Raw genomic sequence first — 23,891 nt, 5'->3', positions numbered from 1 at the left:
TAACGGGGTCTTAACAGATCAGGCCCGAAGAACTTCATATCAATAGCCACCTGCTATTGCTGTAAATATCACTATTGCACTATTACTATTACATTATAGTTTTATAATGTGTTTCCCAAAAGTTCAAGATAACCTAATGAAGGATCGATCGATCATTCATTTATTCATTCATTAAATGAATATGTTTGCCGACCATCTTGGTTCAAAGTGACTCTGAGCAGTTTACAACACTAAAAACAATAAAACCATAAAAGATAAATATTTCTAACGCCAATAAAAATAGAGATACAATCCAAGTGAAGTTAACAGATGGGGAGAGGGAGCAGAATGTTCGGGGGGGGGAGGCGGGATTTTTTTAAAACAAATCCATCAACTACCTCGGCCACGGGACAACTCTCCATGATAACTTGCTGGACTAACTTGCTGCCAGACAATTCAACAATTCAATTTAATTACTTAAAATAGTTTTTAAAAAATTTTTAATTGTTGTCATTCGCATTTCATTTTGTCCCTCTGGTGGCATTCTTTCTTCAATGATTCTATTCCACCATTTCTTTGATATTCGTGTAACCCTTATCCAGTGGCAAGTTGGTCCCATGGCAAATTGTCCCATGGCGAATTGGTTGTGGAGAGTTGTCGTAGACCCATCTCTATTGGCTGATGGCATATTGTAATATTAAACTATGTGAACAAAACTATGTGAATATTAAACTACGTGAACTCACGCTTCCCTCACCTCTCTCTCTTTCTCTCAAGATGCTTATTTCCAAACACCCAATTATTGTTTCATTTGTATTTTGTTGAAATGGTGGGGGGGGGAGGGTGCTCAAAGATGTCTTGAACCCATGTTTTCAATGCCTCGCAATTGGTTAGAGTTTGCCTGTTTTCAAATGGAATCACTAATGAGTATCAAAGGAGACACTTCTGGTCTCAAAACTGTGCTGGGGAAAGAACAAGAATTACATTACATTACATTATTATGTATTATGTATTATGACTGTATTATGATACAGTCTATATAGATCAACAAAATATCTTCACTGCACTGTTTATGTCACTGTTTATAGGACATAACCGGACCGAATAGTAGGAACCCACCTCTGTTATAAGGCATATATTTCATAGGATATAACCACAAAATACTGTATGTTAGAAAAATAAACAGCGATGCAATTTAATCATAGAGAAGCAGACACTGTTTACAATAAATGTTATCTCATGGGCAGATTGGAAGAGTTAAATCCCAAAAGCATAAAGATATGTATTATGTAACTACAGCAGAAGTGTATATGTGGGGCTCATAGGGACTATTCCCAAAACTTTAGATCCACTTTGGAAAGTTATTTTAATGTGTGCTGTCTTTTCTCTGGCCAGCTGAAATCTTTGCAGACTTTATAGTTCATTTGCCGTGATGGTTTCCATAGAGGTTTCAATATTTACAGTGGGTTGGGGGGGGGGGTGTTTGCATGATTATTTTTCTAGAAGCAGCAAAGTTGAAATAGCTGATGACGACATTTATTTCCACGCCTTGCATGTTATTTCTCTTGAGTGTTAATTGATTCCCTTCATATTCTCCACATGACTAGGCTGGTCACACCAGTGCTAATTGTAGGCCACTCAATATGACAAGTTCTTGCTTCTTGTGGATTTTTTCTGATGTTTATTATTTTAGATTTGTTGCAAATCTGCAACTTATAAGTTACAATCCACTAAAATATCCATAGTATAATTGTAATAACATGTCATTATGAAAAGCTCACATATTACATAATACATTATACATGCAAAAATTGTTTTCAAAAATAAGAATCAACTGAACTGAGAAAGTGTAGTTTATAAATCGTAGTACAGGATACATATCTTCTCACACAATAGCAATAACAATAGCAGTTGGACTTATATACCGCTTCATAGGGCTTTCAGCCCTCTCTAAGCAGTTTACAGAGTCAGCATATCGCCCCCAACAACAATCCGGGTCCTCATTTTACCCACCTTGGAAGGATGGAAGGCTGAGTCAACCTTGAGCCGGTGAGAATTGAACAGCCGAACTGCAGATCACAGTCAGCTGAAGTGGCCTGCAGTGCTGCACCCTAACCACTGCGCCACCTTGGCTTACAAGGTAAGAACTAACCTATTCATAAACAATGGCTAAACAAAAGGCACCTTATTATAAATGAAAGCCGTGAGTTTTGCTTTGTGAGCATGTTGTAATGCTTCTGCTATAAATGCACACCTATATAAATATACTATATTTATATAAAGAGTCGAGGTGGCGCAGTGGTTAAATGCAGCACTGCAGGCTACTTCAGCTGACTGCAGTTCTGCAGTTCGGCTGTTCAAATCTCACCGGCTCAGGGTTGACTCAGCCTTCCATCCTTCCGAGGTGGATAAAATGAGAACCCGGATTGTTGTTGGGGGAAATATGCTGACTCTGTAAACCGCTTAGAGAGGGCTGAAAGCCCTATGAAGCGGTATATAAGTCTAACTGCTATTGCTATTGCTATTACTCTCCCTCAAGTCCACCTGGGCTGTTCATCATGGCAGCAGGATTTTCCTGGGAGTAAGAGTGTAGAACACCAGGAATGTGTGCCAAGAGTATAAACTCTCAGGGGGATCACTCAAGGAATACCTCAGATGCCCAACTAAAACAAAGAGGCACTTATCTTGGGCATCAACATAAAGAGCCGAGATGGCTCAGTGGTTAGGGTGCAGTACTGCAGGCCACTTCAGCTGACTGTTATCTGCAGTTCAGCGGTTCAAATCTCACCGGCTCAAGGTTGACTCAGCCTTCCATCCTTCCGAGGTGGGTGAAATGAGGACCCGGATTGTTGTTGGGGGCGATACGCTGACTCTGTAAACCGCTTAGAGAGGGCTGAAAGCCCTATGAAGCAGTATATAAGTCTAACTGCTATTGCTATTGCTATTGACTGCAGCTCTGCAGTTCGGCTGTTCAAATCTCACCGGCTCAAGGTTGACTCAGCCTTCCATCCTTCCGAGGTGGGTGAAATGAGGACCCGGATTGTTGTTGGGGGCGATACGCTGACTCTGTAAACCGCTTAGAGAGGGCTGAAAGCCCTATGAAGCAGTATATAAGTCTAACTGCTATTGCTATTGCTATTGACTGCAGCTCTGCAGTTCGGCTGTTCAAATCTCACCGGCTCAAGGTTGACTCAGCCTTCCATCCTTCCGAGGTGGGTGAAATGAGGACCCAGACTGTGCTGACTCTGTAAACCGCTTAGAGAGGGCTGGAAGCCCTATGAAGCGGTATATAAGTCTAACTGCTATTGCTATTGCTATTGTTCATAAAAACATAGAAATAAAGTGTTGAAAGAATTTCTTCTTCAGCCCCTTGTGTTGGATCCACTTCTACAGTATCCTCAACAGTTGGCTATCTAGCCTCTGTAAATACTTCCAGTGAAGGAGAGCCCATCATCTGCTACTTCCTTGCAATTTAAACCCATAGTTTTTTGACCCATATTCTGGAGCACCTTCTGTTCATCTTCTTCCCAGCCTGTTCCTCTCTGCATGAAACATATCCATTGCCTTCAACTGTTCCACATAAATTATCTTTACAGATTCTTATCGTCTTGCTTTCTCTCCCTTGAATACTTGCTGATTTATTAATTTCCTTCCAAAGAAGGAATTAGCCACAATGTTTTTAGGTGTGATCTGGCCAATGTATATATAGGAAAAATTGTAGAGAGAAACAGTAGATGATAGAGATAATGTTGGAAGAAGTATCGACTCAGCCTTCCATCCTTCCGAGGTGGGTGAAATGAGGACCCAGACTGTGGGGGCAAGTTGCTGACTCAATTTGCTAAAAAAAAAATTTGTAAACCGCTTAGAGAAGGCTGAAAGCCCTATTAAGCGGTATAGAAGTCTAATAAATAAATAAATAAATTTATTTCACGCAGAAAGTGAAAAATGGGACGTGATGATGTCCGGGTGGGGGTGGGGAGAGCCTCCCACCGCCACAACTACCGGCTCGCCCGAACCAGATAGAACCGGCTAAATTGCACCACTGAGTTGCATCCTAGTAACTATCAAGTCAAGAAGGGTCTAGGCAGTTGGTTACTAATAACTGGATGGAAGACTATATTGTTCTTATATTTCAGGCACGGTAGTGTAGAGCAGTGTTTCTCAACCTTGGCGACTTTAAGTCCTGTGGACTTCAACTCCCAGAATCCCCCAGCCAGCATAGCTATGCTGGCTGGGGGATTCTGGGAGTTGAAGTCCACAGGACTTAAAGTCGCCAAGGTTGAGAAACACTGGTGTAGAGAACAAAACTTATTATCCAGTATATCCTATTCCCTTGTTGTTTCTCAAATATTTTTGCTGTCATATTACATTCTTCTGTTTCATGTTTCATCTCTGTAATTTTTTTCCTCTAATGCATAAACTTTATTCAAGCTTGTAGACAATGTACTTACAAATAGAAGCCATACTTAATAGTATTTTTATATCTTTAGGGCAACATTAACCTTTATTTCAACGACCTCGGAAACAGATGTTGCTAAGTGAGCATGACTTTCAAATAGATAAATGTTGTAGTCTCTGATAATTCTCCAATGTTAAAGTGTTGCATTATTCCATGAAAATGGCACCCAGATGAAATATGCACATAATTGAAGGAAAAAAATACTTAAAAGCTACAAAGGGAAAGAGAATATATATAATGATGTAAGGTTGCAGGGATTCATCCTTAGTGTATTATTTAAGCAGGCCATGCCTCGCTCCGTTTGCTTTCTTAACATTGATACTAATCACTTTTTCAATCCTAATAAAAATATTTGTTGCTCATCCAATTTCAATTATCCATACAAGCTGTAAGCATTCCAAAGAATAAACATCATTCTCAGGGGAACCTATTCCATGACTTTGATAACACCCTACATCAAAACCAAATTAATAAAACAAATGTGAATCAACCAAGTTAAAAGATAAGGAAACAAGTTGGGGAGAGGAAGGGAGAAAAAACAAACAAGGGGGACAGCCATCCTGAAGCTGTCAACAAATCTGGCCACATGATTATCCAAGAACAGTTACAGTGGAGAAGGGGGGGGGGGGAATGGTTGTTGCCACAGTCAGTTACCAGGCTAGAAACGGGGAGACCATGAGTTGTTATCCTACCTATATAAGACACCTAGCTGGGTGACCTTAGTCCAGTCACTCGCATGCAGCCATGGGAAGCAGACAAGGGGAAACCTCTTCCCAAAATCCTGCCCAGAAAATTCTAAGGATTTTGCATTGTATTCATCAGGAGTCAGGACTGACCCAAATGTATTCAGACAGTTCAAATAGATGTTCACACAGTTACATGCAACTGTGTGAAAAAGACACATATAAAACTGTTCTTACAAAGCTATACTGGCATATTGTACATTCACTAATAACTTACTTAACATACAGGCATCTGCTTTATGATGCCATAAGCCTCCTTTTTTTAGACAAGATTAAAATTATTATTTTTTTAAATTGAAAATTTTATTAACTTCATATATACATTCACAATTATATGATCTCATAACTGTTATTAATAATATGTATTTATAACAATTTCCCCCCTACAGTTGACAATATACTTGAAATTGCTTTCTTACCATCCCATAACTCCATCTTATCTTACAACATTCCTACTTCTTCTTCCTTCCTTCCCTCCTTCCTTCCCTCCTTTCTTCTCTCCTACTCTCCTTCCTTCCCTCCTTCTTTCCCTCCCTCCTTCCCCCTTCCCTCCCCCTTTCTTCTCTCTTTCTCTCCTTCCCTCCTCCTTCCCTGCTTCCTTCCCTCCTTTCTTCTCTCCTCCTCTCCTTCCTTTCCCCCTTCCTTTCCTCCTTCCTTCCCCCCTTCCTTCTCTCCTACATTCATTCCTTCCTTCCCTCCTTTCTTCTCTCCTTCTCTCCTTCCTTCCCTCCCTCCTTCCCTCCTTTCTTCTCTCCTTCTCTCCTTCCTTCCCTCCTTCCTTCCTCCCTTTCTTCTCTTTCTTCTCTCCTTCCTTCCTTCTCTCCTTTCCTTTCTCTCCTTCCCCTTCCTCCCCTTTACCCTTCCCCTCATCCTCCCTTATCTCCCCTCTCTCCTACTCTTACTTTCCCTCCAATTCTTCCTCTGCTTTTCCCTCTCTCCTATTCCTCTCCTTTCTCCTCACCTTCCTCTCTTTCCTTCTACTCCTCAAGATTAAAATTATCTGTCCTTGAATTTCATTTCTCAAATTTAACAAAATACCTCTTTTCAATGTATGCTCCAACAATTAACATTTTTCTTCCACTGCTACCTTGCATATAATCTTTAATCCTACAAAGTTACTTCATTTGAAAGATTTCTAACAAAAATACATATATCTACTTTTCATTCCAAACTGGCTTTGCCTGTTGCAATCTGGAATTCATCTAAAATGTCTTAACATTTCACTCACCTGCTTATTCTCATATTTGCAGGCAAGAAACATTCAATACCCCGATGCTGCAGGCCAATATTCCATTGGCTCTAGACAGATATTTTTATAATCGTATATTTAGACAGTCCTAAAGCATTCGTTTGCTGTTTCTCTCTGCAATAAAATTGCTAATAAACTGTACCTGAACTTGCCTCCTGTCCAGAATTCCCATTTCAATGAAGACATTACACAGTTCCTTGTTAGAAACACAGAGCCTTGTAAATATTCTGAGAGAGTTTTCCCTCTCCTACAATTACAAATATAGTAATATGAATATGCTACAAAACTGAATGAATCTGAAACAGCCAGAATCTGAGAAAGCCAGGGTGAACTACTGAAAGTGGTGAATAGGCACCACAAATAAGCTGGAGGACTTTCCCATTCCTCCCCATTAACTGTCCTGAAATTTATTTGTTTCTACTGAAGCATTAAGAGACTGCAAAAGCCCAAATGCCTGAAAATGCCCGAAAAGGAGAAGAAAACGCTTACAGTGAAGGACAAGAGAAATCATAGGTAGTTTTACAAGTGGAAAACGCTAAACTCATCAAACAGCTGGCAGAGCAAAATCTATCGTAATCTGAATATTTTACATTGTAAAGGAAAGCATTATCTGTTCAAACTCCTCATTAAATAAGCGATCAATGTATCTACAGCACATTTTTTTAACTTCTGTGAAACTGCAGAATTCATCTATTATTATAATACTAAACTGGCTTTGAAAGAAGATCAATTGTGTTACAAATCCTTTATATAGTCAGTGAACTTAATATGACTTCTGTTCTGTAACAACCAACTAGAAAACAAAAGAAACTTACAAGAGTTTCTTACTCCACTGGAATTAACTGGGTAAAAGATCTGCTGGAGACTCAGACAATAGCACTGTACCAGGGGTGGGTTTCTCGCCCCGTTCCAACCGGTTCGGTTGGAACGGGACCGGCGACATCCTCGTGCATGCGCGCAGTGCACGCATGCGTACTAGCGCCTGTGCGATGCTCCAGCTGCTCCTGGAGGATCGTGCAGGCACTGTATGTATTCTGTGCGTGCGTGGAAGCGTAGAACTTGTCAAAACCGGGTAAGAAACACGGGCGGGCGGGTGGATCCTTCGGCGTTCCCGGAAGTTACTTACTTCCGGGTTCGCCGACCAACCGGTTCGCGGGGACCGCCTGAAACCCACCCTGCACTGTACCAATAATAATGTATTGCCCATAAATATATGCTACTAGTAGTATTACCCATAATGGGCCAGGTAAATCCATAGCTTTGATTTGATATACAACTGTTTTCTATGTTTCAGTGCTACCAGCAAGATATCAGATATACGGTGTTTCCTCAAAAATAAGACAGGGTCTTATTTTCTTTTGACCCCTGAAATAAGCACTCGGCCTTATTTTTGGGGAGGTCTTATTTTGAGGTGCAGGAAGCGTCAAGTGTAGTAACCTCATGACTGCTGCTTTGTTGCAATATTTTCAAGGAGGGCTTATTTTAGTGCATGCGCTCAAAAGCCCGATTGGGCTTATTATCCGGGGAGGTCTTATTTTCAGGGGAACAGGGTAGATAAACATGAAAATTTTACGTATCTAAAGAATTCAGTATTTTAGAATTTTGAAACCACTTTAACAAAGACATGTTGGTCTTTAGCAGATAAAGTTTTTGAATCAGAAGGTTATTTTACCTTCTTTAGAGGAGCCATTTACAAGGCAGACAATCTAAACGTTGCCACTTAAGGTTCACTTCATTAGAAGCATCCTACAAGTCCAAGTAATAAATAAACCTAGGATCAGACAAGCCCGTTACTACAATTTACTACGAAAAGAAGAATTTACTCCAGTTAAAACTGTGGGCCATATAATTAAATCTAATGAATCTAAACACAGCTGTCACTTGTTCTAATTTTCTTTTGAATTTTATTTGTTCCTGATTAATTCCTGCACTAAATTGCAATCAGTTAGCAGTGTTGCCTTGGTAGCTGTAGACTTAGTCCTCCATACATTTTAATACTGCATTGCTTATATCAAATCTGGGTATACTTATTTTATATAGAAAGTAGCCTTTTTTGTCTAGAATGCAGAAGGACATCACTGAGTACATTGAGTACATCATATATGGCGTGGAACTGTCACAGTGCTCCAAAATAACTAGATTTAAGAAAGAAATGCCACATTTGGTGCCTGATGATTTACAATCTGTTGCCTCTTCAGGAACGATTGTTGGCAAACAAGTGAATATCTATTTTCTGTGAGAAGCTGGTTTATGTCTGACTTTCATGAGGTTTTCAAAGATACCGTTGCAAACAAAAACAGACGTTTTGAGGGGAGGGCAGAGTTCATCTATCTTTAACTTTATTTCCATCGGTCACTTAGTTATGGCACAATCTTGATGACAATTTATTAGCTGTTGTCATTCCTCAATCTGTCCAGTTTTAAATGAGATCAGTAGAGACTTCTGAAAAATGTAATGGGTTTATAAATATCTTTGGGATTGGATATCATCACTAAAGTGATGATTTGAGAGTACGGGGTGGATATGGTTGAACTCTCATGAAATTAATTCATGAAAGCTCACGTCATAATAAATGTGTTTTGTTTTTTTTACAGAATCTTAAAGAACTTTCTTACTTTTGTTCTAGAAAGCTAATATGGCTACCACTGGAGGAAATAACAGCAAAAATCTTAATCAAAATTTATCAAAGAAAATCTATTTTTCTACATAGCACCCTCAGCATTGGTTGTAGAACTGATTAACCCTTAATTATCTAACAAGATACTTTTTAAAATATGGATTAATTTATTTAGCACAGAAAAATGATTATTCCGCTTTATAAATCAAAAATAGCATGCTGAATAATTCTGGCATCTGTTTTGAAAAATATTTTCCTTGCTTAAGAATATCACAGCTATGATAATATAATGAATTTTTAAAATGAATGATACTCTTTTTTATGTGTTAAATAGGGGTGAGCCCTCTTTCAATTACTCACATATTTTATAGTAAGACATATTTGGTCATACAATTGCATCTTTACTACATTTGCATTATACTATTTTGGGAAAAATGTATTTTTCACACTTTAAGAAATTATTTCCATTGGAACAGCATACATGGTTTATTTTTAGAAGTTCATGCTCCCACTTAATGCAATCATCACAAATACCAATGGACAACACTTTAAAAAAAACTTGTTGCTTTTTGAAAAGGTCATTATGGTCATTATGATAGACATTTCAACTTGAACACATATAGTTTCAGAATGACAATATCATATAAGAATATAAGGTGGCGCAGTGGTTAGGGTGCAGTACTGCAGGCCACTTCAGCTGACTGTTATCTGCAGGTCAGCGGTTCAAATCTCACCGGCTCAAGGTTGACTCAGCCTTCCATCCTTCCGAGGTGGGTGAAATGAGGACCCGGATTGTTATTGGGGGCGATATGCTGACTCTGTAAACCGCTTAGAGAGGGCTGAAAGCCCTATGAAGCGGTATATAAGTCTAACTGCTATTATATTGCACAACATCACAAATGCCTTGAAAGTGTGTGTCTGTACCTGTGAACCAGTGTTGACTCCTGGTCTAGACCTTGTAGTTTTCTCAACAACATTTTTGGGAGCGGTTTGCCATTGGCTGCTTTCTTGGGCTGTGAAGAGAGTAACTGACCTCAAGTCACTCAGCTGGCATCCTGCTTAAGGCAAGACTAGAAACCAAGTCTCCTCGTTTCCAGCCTGGTGCCTTAACCATTACACAAAACATGCTAATATTTCGGCACATAATTTTAGCCACAAACTATTCACAAGGGAAAATGTCTCTAACAAAAATGTGAGTTCCCTGTGAGGAATCCGGCAGGATAATCAGAGAGAGAAGATTGGCAGGAGCAGATGTGACTGATTTACTCCCAAGCAGAGAAGATCTGTCTCAAAGCAACAATGACAGATTGAAAGCTGGGAAGGCCGGTCTGAGAACAGGGAAAGTCAGAATGCTCACAAAATGACACAAATCGATTTTATTGGCCATCTGCCATAAAAAAAAAGATAACAAAGCAGGATTTTTCATCCTCAAGAGTAGATCTTCATGGCTGCTATTCACGGGTAACTTATTACTGAGTAATGTATATGAGACAATGAACAGGTGCTGACATTTTGCTAGCGATGGGTTATTTATTTTTCTTTTCAAGTACAAGGCTAGTACTTCTGATTATTGGCAAAGTAATAATGGTGAGTTTCCAAGTAAAGAATTGCATCAGTTGCTGGAAGAATCCATTATTGTGCTAAAGAAATCTTGGCTTGTCTCTTTTGTTCACAAAACACTTTAAAAAAAGGCATTTCTTGCCAAAAGTCCACAGAACCTTCAATTTGTAGCAGCTTATCGTTAACACTGATGTCCATGTATTTTCTAAAGACTGCAGCAGTAATTATTTATCGGTATGCAATGTATTATTCAATATGAAATGGAATATAAAGACTCAGGACTCCTTTGGAGGGTGGGGAAATGAAATGTGCCTTATTTAAAAACCAAAATGCTAATATATTTTTTAAGACAGCGGGATTTACTATTAACAAAATAAACTGCTTTTTAAAATATCTGAGATAAGTTTAAAGATTACAGCCAATAAAACACAGCCAAAAAATTAAATGAGCAGGAATCAAAAAGGAGCATTCGGACATTTTTAACAAGTCAGAATAGATAATGAAAATTTATTTATCTATTTATTTATTTATTTATTATTAAAATCTATATGCCGCCCAATCCCGAAGGACTCAAAGAACAATACAGGTAGTCCTCAACTTACAAAAGTTTACTTAGTGACCAAAGTTATAATGGCACTGAAAAAAATGACTTATGGCCATTTTTCACACTTACGACTGTTGCAGCATCCCGGGGTCATGTGATCACTTTTTTGTGACGATGGGGGGAGCCAGATTCACTTAACAACCATGTTACTAGCATTTTTAATGTGATTATGACATGCTGTGCAGAGTCACTTCCTGTGAGATGGGTGACCATATAAAAGATAGATAGATAGATAGATAGATAGATAGATAGATAGATAGATAGATAGATAGATAGGTAGGTAGGTAGGTAGGTAGGTAGGTAGGTAGGTAGGTAGATAGATAGATAGATGATAGATAGATAGGTAGGTAGGTAGGTAGGTAGGTAGGTAGGTAGGTAGGTAGGTAGGTAGGTAGATAGATAGATAGATAGATAGATGATAGATAGGTAGGTAGGTAGGTAGGTAGGTAGGTAGGTAGGTAGGTAGGTAGGTAGATAGATAGATAGATGATAGATAGGTAGGTAGGTAGGTAGGTAGGTAGGTAGGTAGGTAGGTAGGTAGATAGATGATAGATAGATAGGTAGGTAGGTAGGTAGGTAGGTAGGTAGGTAGGTAGGTAGGAAGGTAGGTAGGTAGGTAGGTAGGTAGGTAGGTAGGTAGATAGATAGATAGATGATAGATAGATAGGTAGGTAGGTAGGTAGGTAGGTAGGTAGGTAGGTAGGTAGGTAGATAGATAGATAGATGATAGATAGATAGATAGGTAGGTAGGTAGGTAGGTAGGTAGGTAGGTAGGTAGGTAGGTAGGTAGGTAGGTAGGAAGGTAGGTAGGTAGGTAGGAAGGTAGGTAGGTAGGTAGGTAGATAGATAGATGATAGATAGATAGATAGATAGATAGATAGGTAGGTAGGTAGGTAGGTAGGTAGGTAGGTAGGTAGGTAGGTAGGTAGGTAGATAGATAGATAGATAGATAGATGATAGATAGATAGATAGATAGATAGATAGATAGATAGATAGATAGATAGATAGATAGATAGATAGATAGATAGATAGATAGATAGATAGATGAGATAGATGATAGATAGATAGATAGATAGATAGATAGATAGATAGATAGATAGATAGATAGATAGATAGATAGATGATAGATAGGTAGGTAGGTAGGTAGGTAGGTAGGTAGGTAGGTAGGTAGGTAGATAGATAGATAGATGATAGATAGATAGATAGATAGATAGATAGATAGATAGATAGATGAGATAGATGATAGATAGATAGATAGATAGATAGATAGATAGATAGATAGATAGATAGATGATAGATAGATAGATAGATAGATAGATAGATAGGTAGGTAGGTAGGTAGGTAGGAAGGTAGGTAGGTAGGTAGGTAGGTAGGTAGGTAGGTAGGTAGGTAGATAGATAGATAGATGATAGATAGATAGATAGATAGATAGATAGATAGATAGGTAGGTAGGTAGGTAGGTAGGTAGGTAGGTAGGAAGGTAGGTAGGTAGGTAGGAAGGTAGGTAGGTAGGTAGGTAGATAGATAGATGATAGATAGATAGATAGATAGATAGATAGATAGATAGATAGATAGATAGGTAGGTAGGTAGGTAGGTAGGTAGGTAGGTAGGTAGGTAGATAGATAGATAGATAGATGATAGATAGATAGATAGATAGATAGATAGATAGATAGATAGATAGATAGATAGATAGATAGATAGATAGATGAGATAGATGATAGATAGATAGATAGATAGATAGATAGATAGATAGATAGATAGATAGATAGATAGATAGATGATAGATAGATAGGTAGGTAGGTAGGTAGGTAGGTAGGTAGGTAGGTAGGTAGGTAGGTAGGAAGGTAGGTAGGTAGGTAGGAAGGTAGGTAGGTAGGTAGGTAGGTAGGTAGGTAGGTAGGTAGGAAGGTAGGTAGGTAGGTAGGTAGGTAGGTAGGTAGGAAGGTAGGTAGGTAGGTAGGTAGGTAGGTAGGTAGGTAGATAGATAGATAGATGATAGATAGATAGATAGATAGATAGATAGATAGATAGATAGATAGATAGATAGATAGATGAGATAGATGATAGATAGATAGATAGATAGATAGATAGATAGATAGATAGATAGATAGATAGATAGATAGATAGATGATAGATAGATAGATAGATAGATAGATAGATAGATAGATAGATAGATAGATAGATAGATAGATAGATACTAGATACGGACGGACAGACAGATGCAGGCAGGCAGGCAGATTCTACTGTCCTTCAGCACAGCTGATGTCCTGGATGGCCATAAGGAGCTTCAGGTTCCTCTTTCATGTGATTACAAACAGCCCAACCCTTTTGCTATATTCCAAAGGTTAATGCCAGTGGCCCAAACACTTTTCTGAACTGATTCCAATTTGTTTATTTTCTAGTGACTCATACGAAGGAGAAGGTGGTAGTATTCTGCTAATTCTCCTGACTCTTCAGAAACTTTTGGTGCCATTGTTATGGAGTCTTTCCGACTGAGCAATTCCCAGTATTCAAGTACGAGATTGTCAAAATGCACTACTAGAAAATGAACATCTACAGAAGTAAGGTTTTTGAAGATAGGCAGTGACATCTGCTACATCTTGCTAATGTTTGTTTTTCATAAAATTAAGGTTAAAGTACTAAAATATTGAACCCACTGCTAGCCAATCTGTTTAGAGGCCACTGCTAAAATTCTCTACCTTAAACTCAAATTGTATTCAAGATCTTTCATAGGAAAATCAGGACAAGTTGATCAGATATAATGAAGATAAATGTGGCACAACTATTAACAGTGAAGACTAATACAACCACATATACATATACGGTAACTAAGGATTTAATTAGGCCATGCTGTTTAACTAAAAAAAAATATCATTCGTTTTCCATTCTTCCTTTTAAAAAGTCCTGCAGATACACATGTCCCATTTCCTTTCTATTTATCTTGGATCCAAATTAACACTGCTTACTTTTGTGGAGTTTAATTTTATTTAGGCTTATTTATCATCGAAAAAGGCCGAGTAGGGAATCCCAATGCTCATTACAGAACTTACATCTTGCATAATTATTTAGAAAATTCAAATCACTACCTGAAAAAAAAAAAAGTAAGAACACTTAAAAGCTACTTACAGTCTCTCTAGGGATCTCAGCCCAATGAAAGAGTTGCTCTTTAGCCATAAGATCTTGTTATTACTCAGAATTCTGAAAAGGAATTAAAAGAAATGTTTTTTGTTAGCAAAACACAGTCGCAATTTTACTCATTAAAAACATGTAATTACAGTAAGTGACGGTTCTGTTGAACACTAATCACAGACTTCTCTGCCCCATTTACATTTCCTCTTAAGCAGCAAATAAAATCATTTGTAAAAAAATTATGCCTTTAACCTTTCCCTATTTAATCAACAACATAATATATGATGCTTTAGATCATAATGAAACTTAGAATAAAAATTTAACACCTGCAGCTGAACAACATGCTTAATAAATGCTTCTTTGTAGGACACATCAATTGTGGGAACAGTTGTTCATGAAAATAAATAGCATTAACTCCCCACTGAGATATTGATTACATGCTCTCTCCACTCTGCTAACTGCCATGACATTGTGTTGGTTCAACATAGTATTTAATTTCCCAAACCTCCTTCAATAGGATGTGCAATGTGATTTTTTTGTAAATTATCAATAAATGTGGGGCCTATGCTCTCTGAGCTCGGTTGTTTTCTTGCAGATGTTTCACTGCAGGGATGACACACAGGTAAACTATATTTGAATATGGGGGTTAGACATTTCACTGAAATATAATACACTTATGAAATAATTGAAATTCCTATCAGCCTGATTTGTTCCTTTCTATAAGGAAATCTATGGATCTACTCTAGGGAGGGAGGGAGGAGGGAGAATCGAGATTGATCCTGATATGCTACCTGGCCACAAATGATTAGCACTCCTCCAGTGAAGGTAAAAACCCAGCTATAATGCCAGATGTCTCATCAGATGTCAAATCTCTTTAAATTAAAATAAAACTGTTTTACATTTTTCTCATAAAAGCAGATGAAAGAAGTTTTTTAGGCCTCTGTAACTGAAAACACACACTGATTTCTATGCTCATTTTCCATTTAATAGGGTCAGCTGCTTCTGTCTAAATGATTTTTTCTATGAGTGCCAGACAAAACCTGGAAGTACTGAAGAAAAAATGTAAATGCAGAAAATTTTTAGTTTCTAACTGAATTCAGTTTTGGCTCATTAAGGACACTCTATATTGATTCAAACTTAAAAATTAATTCACATTTTAATAATACAAAAATATTAGGTATAAATAAATCAATGCATCATACTGAAAGTTTTTTAAAAAAATTTGACAATACTTCTGTATCTTAAATTTGATTAAATATTAATAACATTCAAAGCCAAGTATCAGATTCTCCATCTTTTATGAAAAAGAAATACTCAGAACTCTGAGTGAGCAGCAATATTAAAGATAAAATAGTTTTAGGCAGGCCATTTAAGGTATGCCATTAAAATTTTGAAATGTGTCGTTTCTTTCCAGATTCAACACTAACAAATGACCACAGTGCCTTCATTTTGCATACTATTATTCATTATAAAGCTAGGAAGCACTTTATATTATAACATGTAAGAGATGGGTGTACATACATCGTGGAAGAAAAATGAAAATATGAGAATGTAATTCAGTTGTCTATAGTATATGCAATGAAAGATTTGAGACTATTACAAAAGATGTAACGTAATAAAACATTATATATGTAGGACAGATTTGGTATTGCTGAGAGTAAATCTTGGAAAGAATTGAAGGAATGGAAATATATAGAACAAAGAAACCAGAGTGAAATCAAAACTGCAGGAAGATTAAAAAATATATTTTTGCATGAAAAATACAAGTGTAGGTTTGCCAAGGTTGAACAGAATAAATAGAAAAGCGGGGGAAAGGAAGGAAGGAAGGAAAATTACATCCAGTCAATGGTAGTCATTTGTCAGTAAGTAGAAATGAAAAACATGCCAACATTTTAATGAAACAGAACTCATAAATGCTGAAAAATGATGAAGTGGTAGACATGGGTGATAAAGTTTAAGATATTTTCAAACACTGCATGGTTTGCTTATAAAGTGGCTTTGTAATTTGTTTAGCAGGTATGAAGGCGGCTTCTGTGCTTGTGAAGAGGAGGAATGTCACAGATTGTGTTCCACTATATGCCAAAGGAAAGCAAGAATGAAAACTATTACTGCAAGCAGGTTAGTTTGTTAAATATGCCCGAGAGGCGTTTGGCAGAGTTCTGACTCAAAGGCTACATGAAATGCATAACATTTGAGAAATGCAATGTGGCTTTATGCCAGGCAGAAGATGCGAGCATGGTTTTGCTTCTTCAGCGAGAAAAGCGCATGAATCAACGTAAGGAACATATAGCAAATGCCCTCAAGAGGAACCACAGATTCGGGCCTTCTCAGTTGCTCATTTCTCATTTCTACAGAACAGGATCCTCCCTGAAATTTGAGTGGCCCAAACTTGTTGAGATTTACAAAAGCCATTCAAACTTGGAGGTTCCAGCAGATTACAGATATGGAGATGGTACAAATCTGTTTCTTCCTGCAATATATTTCTATTCAGCTGTTTTTGGTAAATCAAACTCTTTCTGCACTCTTTCAGAAGTTTTTAAACTATCACAGGTAAGTAATTCAGCATAGTTACCCGACTTTCTGCCCATATTTTCTCCAAAAGGAATCTGCCATTTTTAAATAAAGTTATAAAAAAGCCAACCACTTTTTCATAACTACAATCAGATTTTAATGTTTTATTCATCAACACCTTAATTCGTATTGACTCTAAGCATTGGGAAATATCAAAGAATTTCTATTATATCTAGAATTATATTTGCCAACATTTCAAAGATGCTAATAATAATAATGTGTAATTGGATCAACACTTGTAGCTATTCTGTATCATTTTCAGTTCAGAAACAATTATAAATACACCAAATGTTATAATGTAAAGTGGAGATTACAATATTAATTTCACATAACTTTGAAAGAGAGAGGTCTGGCATTTGACCATTCCAGAGGAATGTATTTATAAGTCTATATACGGTAATTGGATAAATTTATTGAATGGAATTAACACAGCTAACCCTCTAAGCATGTATAACAATCATGAGACTATTCATTTGTACTGTATTTATTCTTCCCACAAATTCATATTTTCATCCACCTATATTAATATTCCCATTAATTGCGCTATGCAATTTGAAATGCCAAAATAAGTATTCTACAAATAGCTATCCTTAAGCATTGATAAAATCTTAATAGAAAACAAACTCTATATTTTTATAAATTGCCATAAATACTTTATTACTATTGGCAAAATGATAGGATTATTCTAGTTTACATTACTCTGGCAGAAAATAGAGTATAAAACTATGGTATATTATATATATTTATAATATTCAATATTAGAGCCTAAATTAATGTCATCCAAGAAATGAGGTATTTTCTTCCATAATTTCCAAAGGAAGGGAGGGAAAACAAAGATAGGTCAGAGAGATAAAAATCAAAATTAAATAGCCTAGGAAAGTTTGCCAGAACTTAGAAAATAATGGGCTTGCCAAAAAATAATGAGAAGTATTGTCACGGATCTCCCCTACTCTGTGTAGTCCTAGTTACAGTAGCTCTATAATAGAATTAAGTCTTCTTTGAGTCCAGCTCAACTTCTGGGAAATTCATGAACACATCCATGTAATTTTCTTAGCAACATAAGGAAATGTTTGGATTCCTGGCTCTCTTCCATATTATGTTCAATCCTGCTTAGGTTTCCACGATGAACTACAGCTGGAAAGGTGTTGCTACCAGCTAAGCACAAGCTAATATAATAAATTGTAACAGGCACGGAGAAGACTCAAAACGACTTCCATCCCAGTCAATAAGCTTTTCAAAACTTCACACAGTACTAAATAATTCAAGTCATGGAAATAGATTGAGAACCCGTACAATGCATGCCTCAGTGTAGGGAAAAAAAAGATTTAAAACTTTAAATTAAGTTTCCTATTAAGTATCATATTTGCCAACGTGGCATACATAATTCATTTGAAAGTTGGAATGTTCCACTGGACTGAAACGGTATTTACTAAATTAAATCAGCTGTTTCAACACAGCGGCTTCCAGAAAGGCTAGGAATACTGCTACTGAAAATCACGGTCAACATTATCACTGATATTAAAAAGCAACAACTAAAGCTAAGATCAAAAGCATCCAAACATTCAGAGATCATATAGCGCATCGCACTTTTGCTGAGATTTATGGTCAAACGTAAGGGATAAATAAAGAGAGAAGGAGTTGGGTTAGGCAAAAGCATCAAAATTAGGAAGAAATCTTAGAATGAATATTATATGTGCTCAGTGATGTGGATTGAATGTTTTAATGGGTAGTAAATATGACAGTGTCACAAATAACTTTTCAGTCATAGGTTTTTCTCTTTTTTTCCCCCCCGCAGCGGAGTATTTCAGAGGCAGGATGAATCCAAACAAGAGTTTCCCAATTTAAAACTTCTTCTATCGTTGGTCCAATTATAAATCATCTGCACGATTGATTAATGGACAAATCTTCTAAGGTTCACGCATTTTCACACTGAGCAAGGAAATCTATAAATTTGCTTCGATTCCCACCATGTTTGACTGTCGGAAAAAGCGGGCACTCGGTGTCTAAGTGCTTATGATGGTTGCAGCTGCAGTAGACAATCTGGGATTTTGTTATCAGAAAGATTCCTGTCTGGGGTGATGCATCCTGTTCCATCTGCACGGCTGCTTACTTCATTTTCTGAGATAAATGGCCTACTTGGGTTTTTTATTCAGTTTTGATACTGAGCAAGGCAACCTAATTGTTAATCGAGATGCCAAAGGGTTACTTGCTCTTGATCTCTAGGCAGTGACTCTCTCTTCCCATTGCAAAAGGAATACTGATGAAGCAATCAATATGTCAAAGTTTCCTGATCAGGACACCGCTGAATAAATAACATATTTCTCAACACTTTAGGTCTTCGTTCAATTCCTTGGCTTGATTTATCAGAAAGCTCCGCTTTAGCTTGGCAAGATTAAAATCGTTATTGCAGGTCAGAGTAAAGCTAAGGAGCTGACTGCCGATGAGATGCTACAAATTATTATTTTTTCACCCTGGTGGGATTAAATGTGAGGCTTGTTCCTCTCACCCTTCCAAATTAATGGATACTTGGCACAATATTTGATAGCTGTTGAGTGTCTACATCAGTGTTTCTCAACCTTGGCAACTTGAAGATGTCCGGACTTCAACTCCCAGAATTCCCCGAATGCTGGCTGGGGAATTCTGGGAGTTGAAGTCCGGACATCTTCAAGTTGCCAAGGTTGAGAAACACTGGTCTACATAATGGCCATCTCTAACCTATTTTTCCCATTTCATGAGTTCAGTCTTGCCCCAAATGTAAATTTAGTTTGTGTTCTCTGCATAACACACTTTATTAGCTTCCAACTCAATTTGTTGTCTCACAATATAAGCACTTTAACTGTGTAACCAAACTTCTTGTTCAATATTTGATACCGATACCCCTTATCAGTCTCATCTGAAATCTTACATATCACGTTTCCAAAAATACTATCCAACTTACTTAACCAATAATTGCAAAGTCCCTAGTATCTGATTCTGAGTAGCTACTCCACTAGTCTGTTTTCTGTACTTCCCATCTGAGAATGTATATGTGTATATTTTGTCCTCAATTCCTCCACATTAGCAAAGGTATTCTCCATTAAATCATCTTTTGTTTATTTTATGACAGCCCAGGACTCTTAAGCACTAACTAGATTTCTATCTGGTGCCTCCTGAAACATTTACGTGAACAGCCACTGTGGTTGGCTAAAATGCTTTTAAAATAATAAAGTCTGGCAATCAAGTCCTTATGGAATTTCAAAGCCTTTGCAAGAAATCAATATCCTGGAGCTACAATAAACTAAAAATGTAGTTTGGTTAATCTAAGTGTTCCCCCACTGTTGTGCAAATAGCTTTTGTAGCTCTCTTAAAATGATGCTGTCTGCCTAATATGCCTTCATTTCTGGAGCAGATATATATTTTGCATTCACATCTTAGAACAATTTGCCTCAACAGAGAAACTAATGAGAATTCTGCTACTCAGAGTAAGTTAACTCCCCCCTTTAGAATTCAACAGAAATTTAAGATAAAGTGATTGGAAAGTACCGCTTCAAAAGTGTTGTTACTGACCAAATGTTAGATTATTTAGAATTTAGGATATTAAAACCTCTGAAATAGCTTCAAAAGTTTAAATATATATTATAGATTCAGGAAATTCTAAAAAACTAACCCTATTTTGAGAATAATGAGGAATAATATAATTCTCTATATATAATTATAAACATATACGTATATCCGTCTTGATGATGATGATAATGATGATGACAATGAATAAGACATACAATATGGAAAGCCTCCACAGCAAAATAAACTTGCATTTTTCTTCTTGGAGAAATAAAATTATTAGCAAAAGAAAACAAGCGAAAAAAATCCTCACGTCTTGCTGCCTTATTTATGTCACAAAACACTCAGCAGCAGAAAATGAAAGAGAGGAATCAGGAGTGATGTACATATTCTTTGCTAATCACAATAGTCCTGACATTTCATTGCTGATACAGGAGACACCGTTTGGCCTACTGAAAGTTTACAAAAACATCTGGAAATCAAAGTCAGCAAGGGAAGGACCAGCTCTACCATGCTTCCGGGTCATCTGATGCCATTGTCAGATGTAGGGGTGGTTTTCTGGGAGTCCTGGGTAAACACTAACTTGAATTCAGCTCTTTTTTTTAATCTCTTCCTCCCGACTCTCTCATTTAAAATCCTTTGTTTGCTAACAAAGTTGGTTATCCTGTCAATCCTTTCCATTATGTCTTCTACATCTGCCTTAAAAGACCTTTCTGCAGCTCCCGACCTTTTTCAACTTCACCCAGGATGGGTTTTTTTTTAATGTATCTATGTATTTTTTATTAAATTTATATGCCATCCGTCTTGCTTTCCAGAGCAACTGATTCTATATAACAGGACTGCCCCCGGCGCAAGATCAGACATACTTCTAAAATTAACTTTCTCCTGTTTTGACTAGCAAACCTTAAGCTGTCTCTCCTTATGATTAGCCCCTTCCCGTCAGTAGTATATCTTTCCCAGTCATAGATTGTTTGAGTCAGCCTTTGAGTGAGGAAGGAGCAGGTTGCATGTGGCTTGCTAGCCCTAGAGTAGGGGCAGCAGGGGGGGGGAGAAGATTGGGCAAAACAGGAGAAATCTTAAAACCCTTTTACAAAAACCTGAGACAGATCCAGTTTGGGAATTATCTCAGGAATCAGCATTAAATTCAGCCTGGCTTCTGCGTTACAGCAGAGCCTTATATAAGCAGCAGCTACGCCACCACTAATACACACAGGACACCTAATTAGGGGAATTAATTTACCCAAAGAAGCAAGGAGATCTTATTTGGGAAAAGAAGGTTTGGAAGATCAAAAACGTCCCTCAAAAAGCAGCTGATTTGAAAAACCAAGGAGACGAGGAACCTCCCTCTATTATTTTAAAACTGGAACGAAACCAGGTGCATTTAAAGCTCAAATTGGTGAGAGTTCTGGTGTTTAGCTTGAGGCAGGAACCTCTAACTCCCACAGCTCCAGGCACAGCCCCGGACTCAATCCAATAGAGTCCCAGGATCATTGCAGCAATTTCTGACCTTCTTTTCTGGGGGGCCTCTTCCCAACAGCAGCCAGATTTAGAATGACTTCCTCAGCCTCCCGTGTGTCTCTTAAATATTTCATTCTCTGCTCCTAAACCCTCAGAAGAGGCTTCTCAAGCGTGGCCAATTTGAGATATATGGACTTCAACTCCCAGAAGTCTTTAAATGATTAAGGCTGAGAAATACCGCCTCAGGTTCTCCCCTGCCAACCTCAGCCGAGAGTTGCTTCCACATGAACAGTCTCCGGCATTTCCCCAAGCAGGAAAGTCCAGGCTAACTGCAAGAAGAAAAGTCCCACTCCAATCATTGTGCCCAGCACAGCCCAGAAGGCTTGAAACGGTGCCATTGAATATCAGCACATTTCCCTTTGCACACTGGGTTTGTTCCAACTTTCAGACATTCAAAGTGTTTTGAATACAAACACACAAAGCGCATTCGAATGCTTAGCAGAATTCCAGATGTTTGCATCTGAATATTTTTTTACCTTTTGCTTGCTGTTGTTCCTTCAAATTCATCTTGGACAAATCTGTCTGAGTGTTTCTCAATCTTGGCCACTTGATGTATGGACCTCTGTTCCCAAAATTCCCCAACCAGCATGGATGGATGGATGGGGAATTCTGGGAATTGAAGTCCATACATTTTCAAGTAGCCAAGGTTGAAAAAACACGGGTCTATCTAATTTCCTTGACAATATTTTCAAAAGAGGTTTGCTCTGGCCTTCTTCCTAGGACTGAGAGTTTGCCTTTGTGCCCAAGGCTTGGCTAAAACAATCACCTAGTTTCTAGTCTGGTGCCCTTAACCAGAACCCCAAACTGTTTTTATTTGTAGCTGGGAAAAAGAAGGAAAAATAGCGGGAACAAGCAGGGAACTTATACTTGTCTTACCACTTTCCAAAATATAATTTATTTTCATGACATAACAGGCACATCTGCTGTATGAATTCTGCTAAATGATAAATTGTGCTTGCTAAAAAAAAAAATAGCACAACTTATGCACAGGTTACTTTAGAAACAATTATGCCAAATTTTGTTTTTAAAATGTTCATTTTTCAGGCATTAAAGAAAAAAAATATAATGGGCATTCTAATCAGCACACTTTGGTCCATCTACCGAAAACATTTACCTCTCTATGGTACACCAGAATTTGCAATATAGATACACAAAGCTCTTATTATCCAGTGTTTTGTAATCTTGGCAACTTTAAGATGCACAGACTTCAATATCCAGAATTCCCTAGCTACATCGTGTTCTCAAAAGTAAACTTTTCCTCCTAACAAGAATAAAGAACATGCAGAAAGGGGGGAAAAAACTAATATGTTCAGCAACAGTAACTTTCTACAACAATCTTAATGATCCAGTTTGGCTGTTTCAGATCTTCTAAGCCATGTACCAAGTATGGCTAAGAAAACATTTTGGAGTATTTCAAATTCTAAATGGGATGTTTTAAATTCAAGCTGGTTCAAATTGGCTTTGCATATCTATTTAGTTAAGCTAATATTACATTGCTTATTTCACAACTGATGTTATAACTGAAGGGAGGAAATTCACCAAACAAATAAATACCGAAGTTTCAAATCTATACAGCTACGGGAGTTAAGCCCAACTGAAATCAACTAGACTTACTTCTAACAAGATAAGTATCAGATTTTATTTAAAGTGTATTCTCGTTGACAATAATTTATTATTTTTTCAATCACACCAGACTTCTATCCGAAGACTCTAACATTTTCATAAATGTTAAATCAAAGTGAAGGGCTTTTCTTTCTATAATGCTTTGGAATGTTAAGTCTTTAAACCAATTAAAGGATATTACATGTTCATGCCATGCCTTTTAATAGAAGGTGCAGTATATCAAAAATGGATAAAGCCTATAAAAATATTACTAAGCATCTGGACAGATTTCAAAGAGCTTTATCTACATATAATGAGT

The 23,891-nt window shown here is 37.4% G+C and overlaps 1 protein-coding gene across 2 annotated transcripts in view; it reads right to left on the bottom strand.

The window, feature by feature from the left end:
* Positions 1-23,891, bottom strand: part of ADGRA1 (adhesion G protein-coupled receptor A1) — a 304,703-nt gene that overhangs the window by 264,121 nt on the left and 16,691 nt on the right. For both annotated transcript variants that reach the window (XM_087702485.1, XM_087702486.1), the window contains exon 2: positions 14,339-14,410. In XM_087702485.1, the coding sequence (XP_087558611.1) occupies positions 14,339-14,410 (72 nt within the window). The remainder of the gene's footprint in view (positions 1-14,338; positions 14,411-23,891) is intronic.

The sequence above is a fragment of the Thamnophis sirtalis genome, unplaced genomic scaffold (genome assembly GCF_051295495.1).
Source record: "Thamnophis sirtalis isolate CommonGarterSnake01/CBP01778 unplaced genomic scaffold, rThaSir2_p1.2 scaffold_15, whole genome shotgun sequence".
Taxonomy (NCBI): Eukaryota; Metazoa; Chordata; class Lepidosauria; order Squamata; family Natricidae; genus Thamnophis; species Thamnophis sirtalis.
The sequence above is the reverse complement of the archived record's forward strand: the minus strand, read 5'-3'. Positions and strand labels throughout refer to the sequence as shown.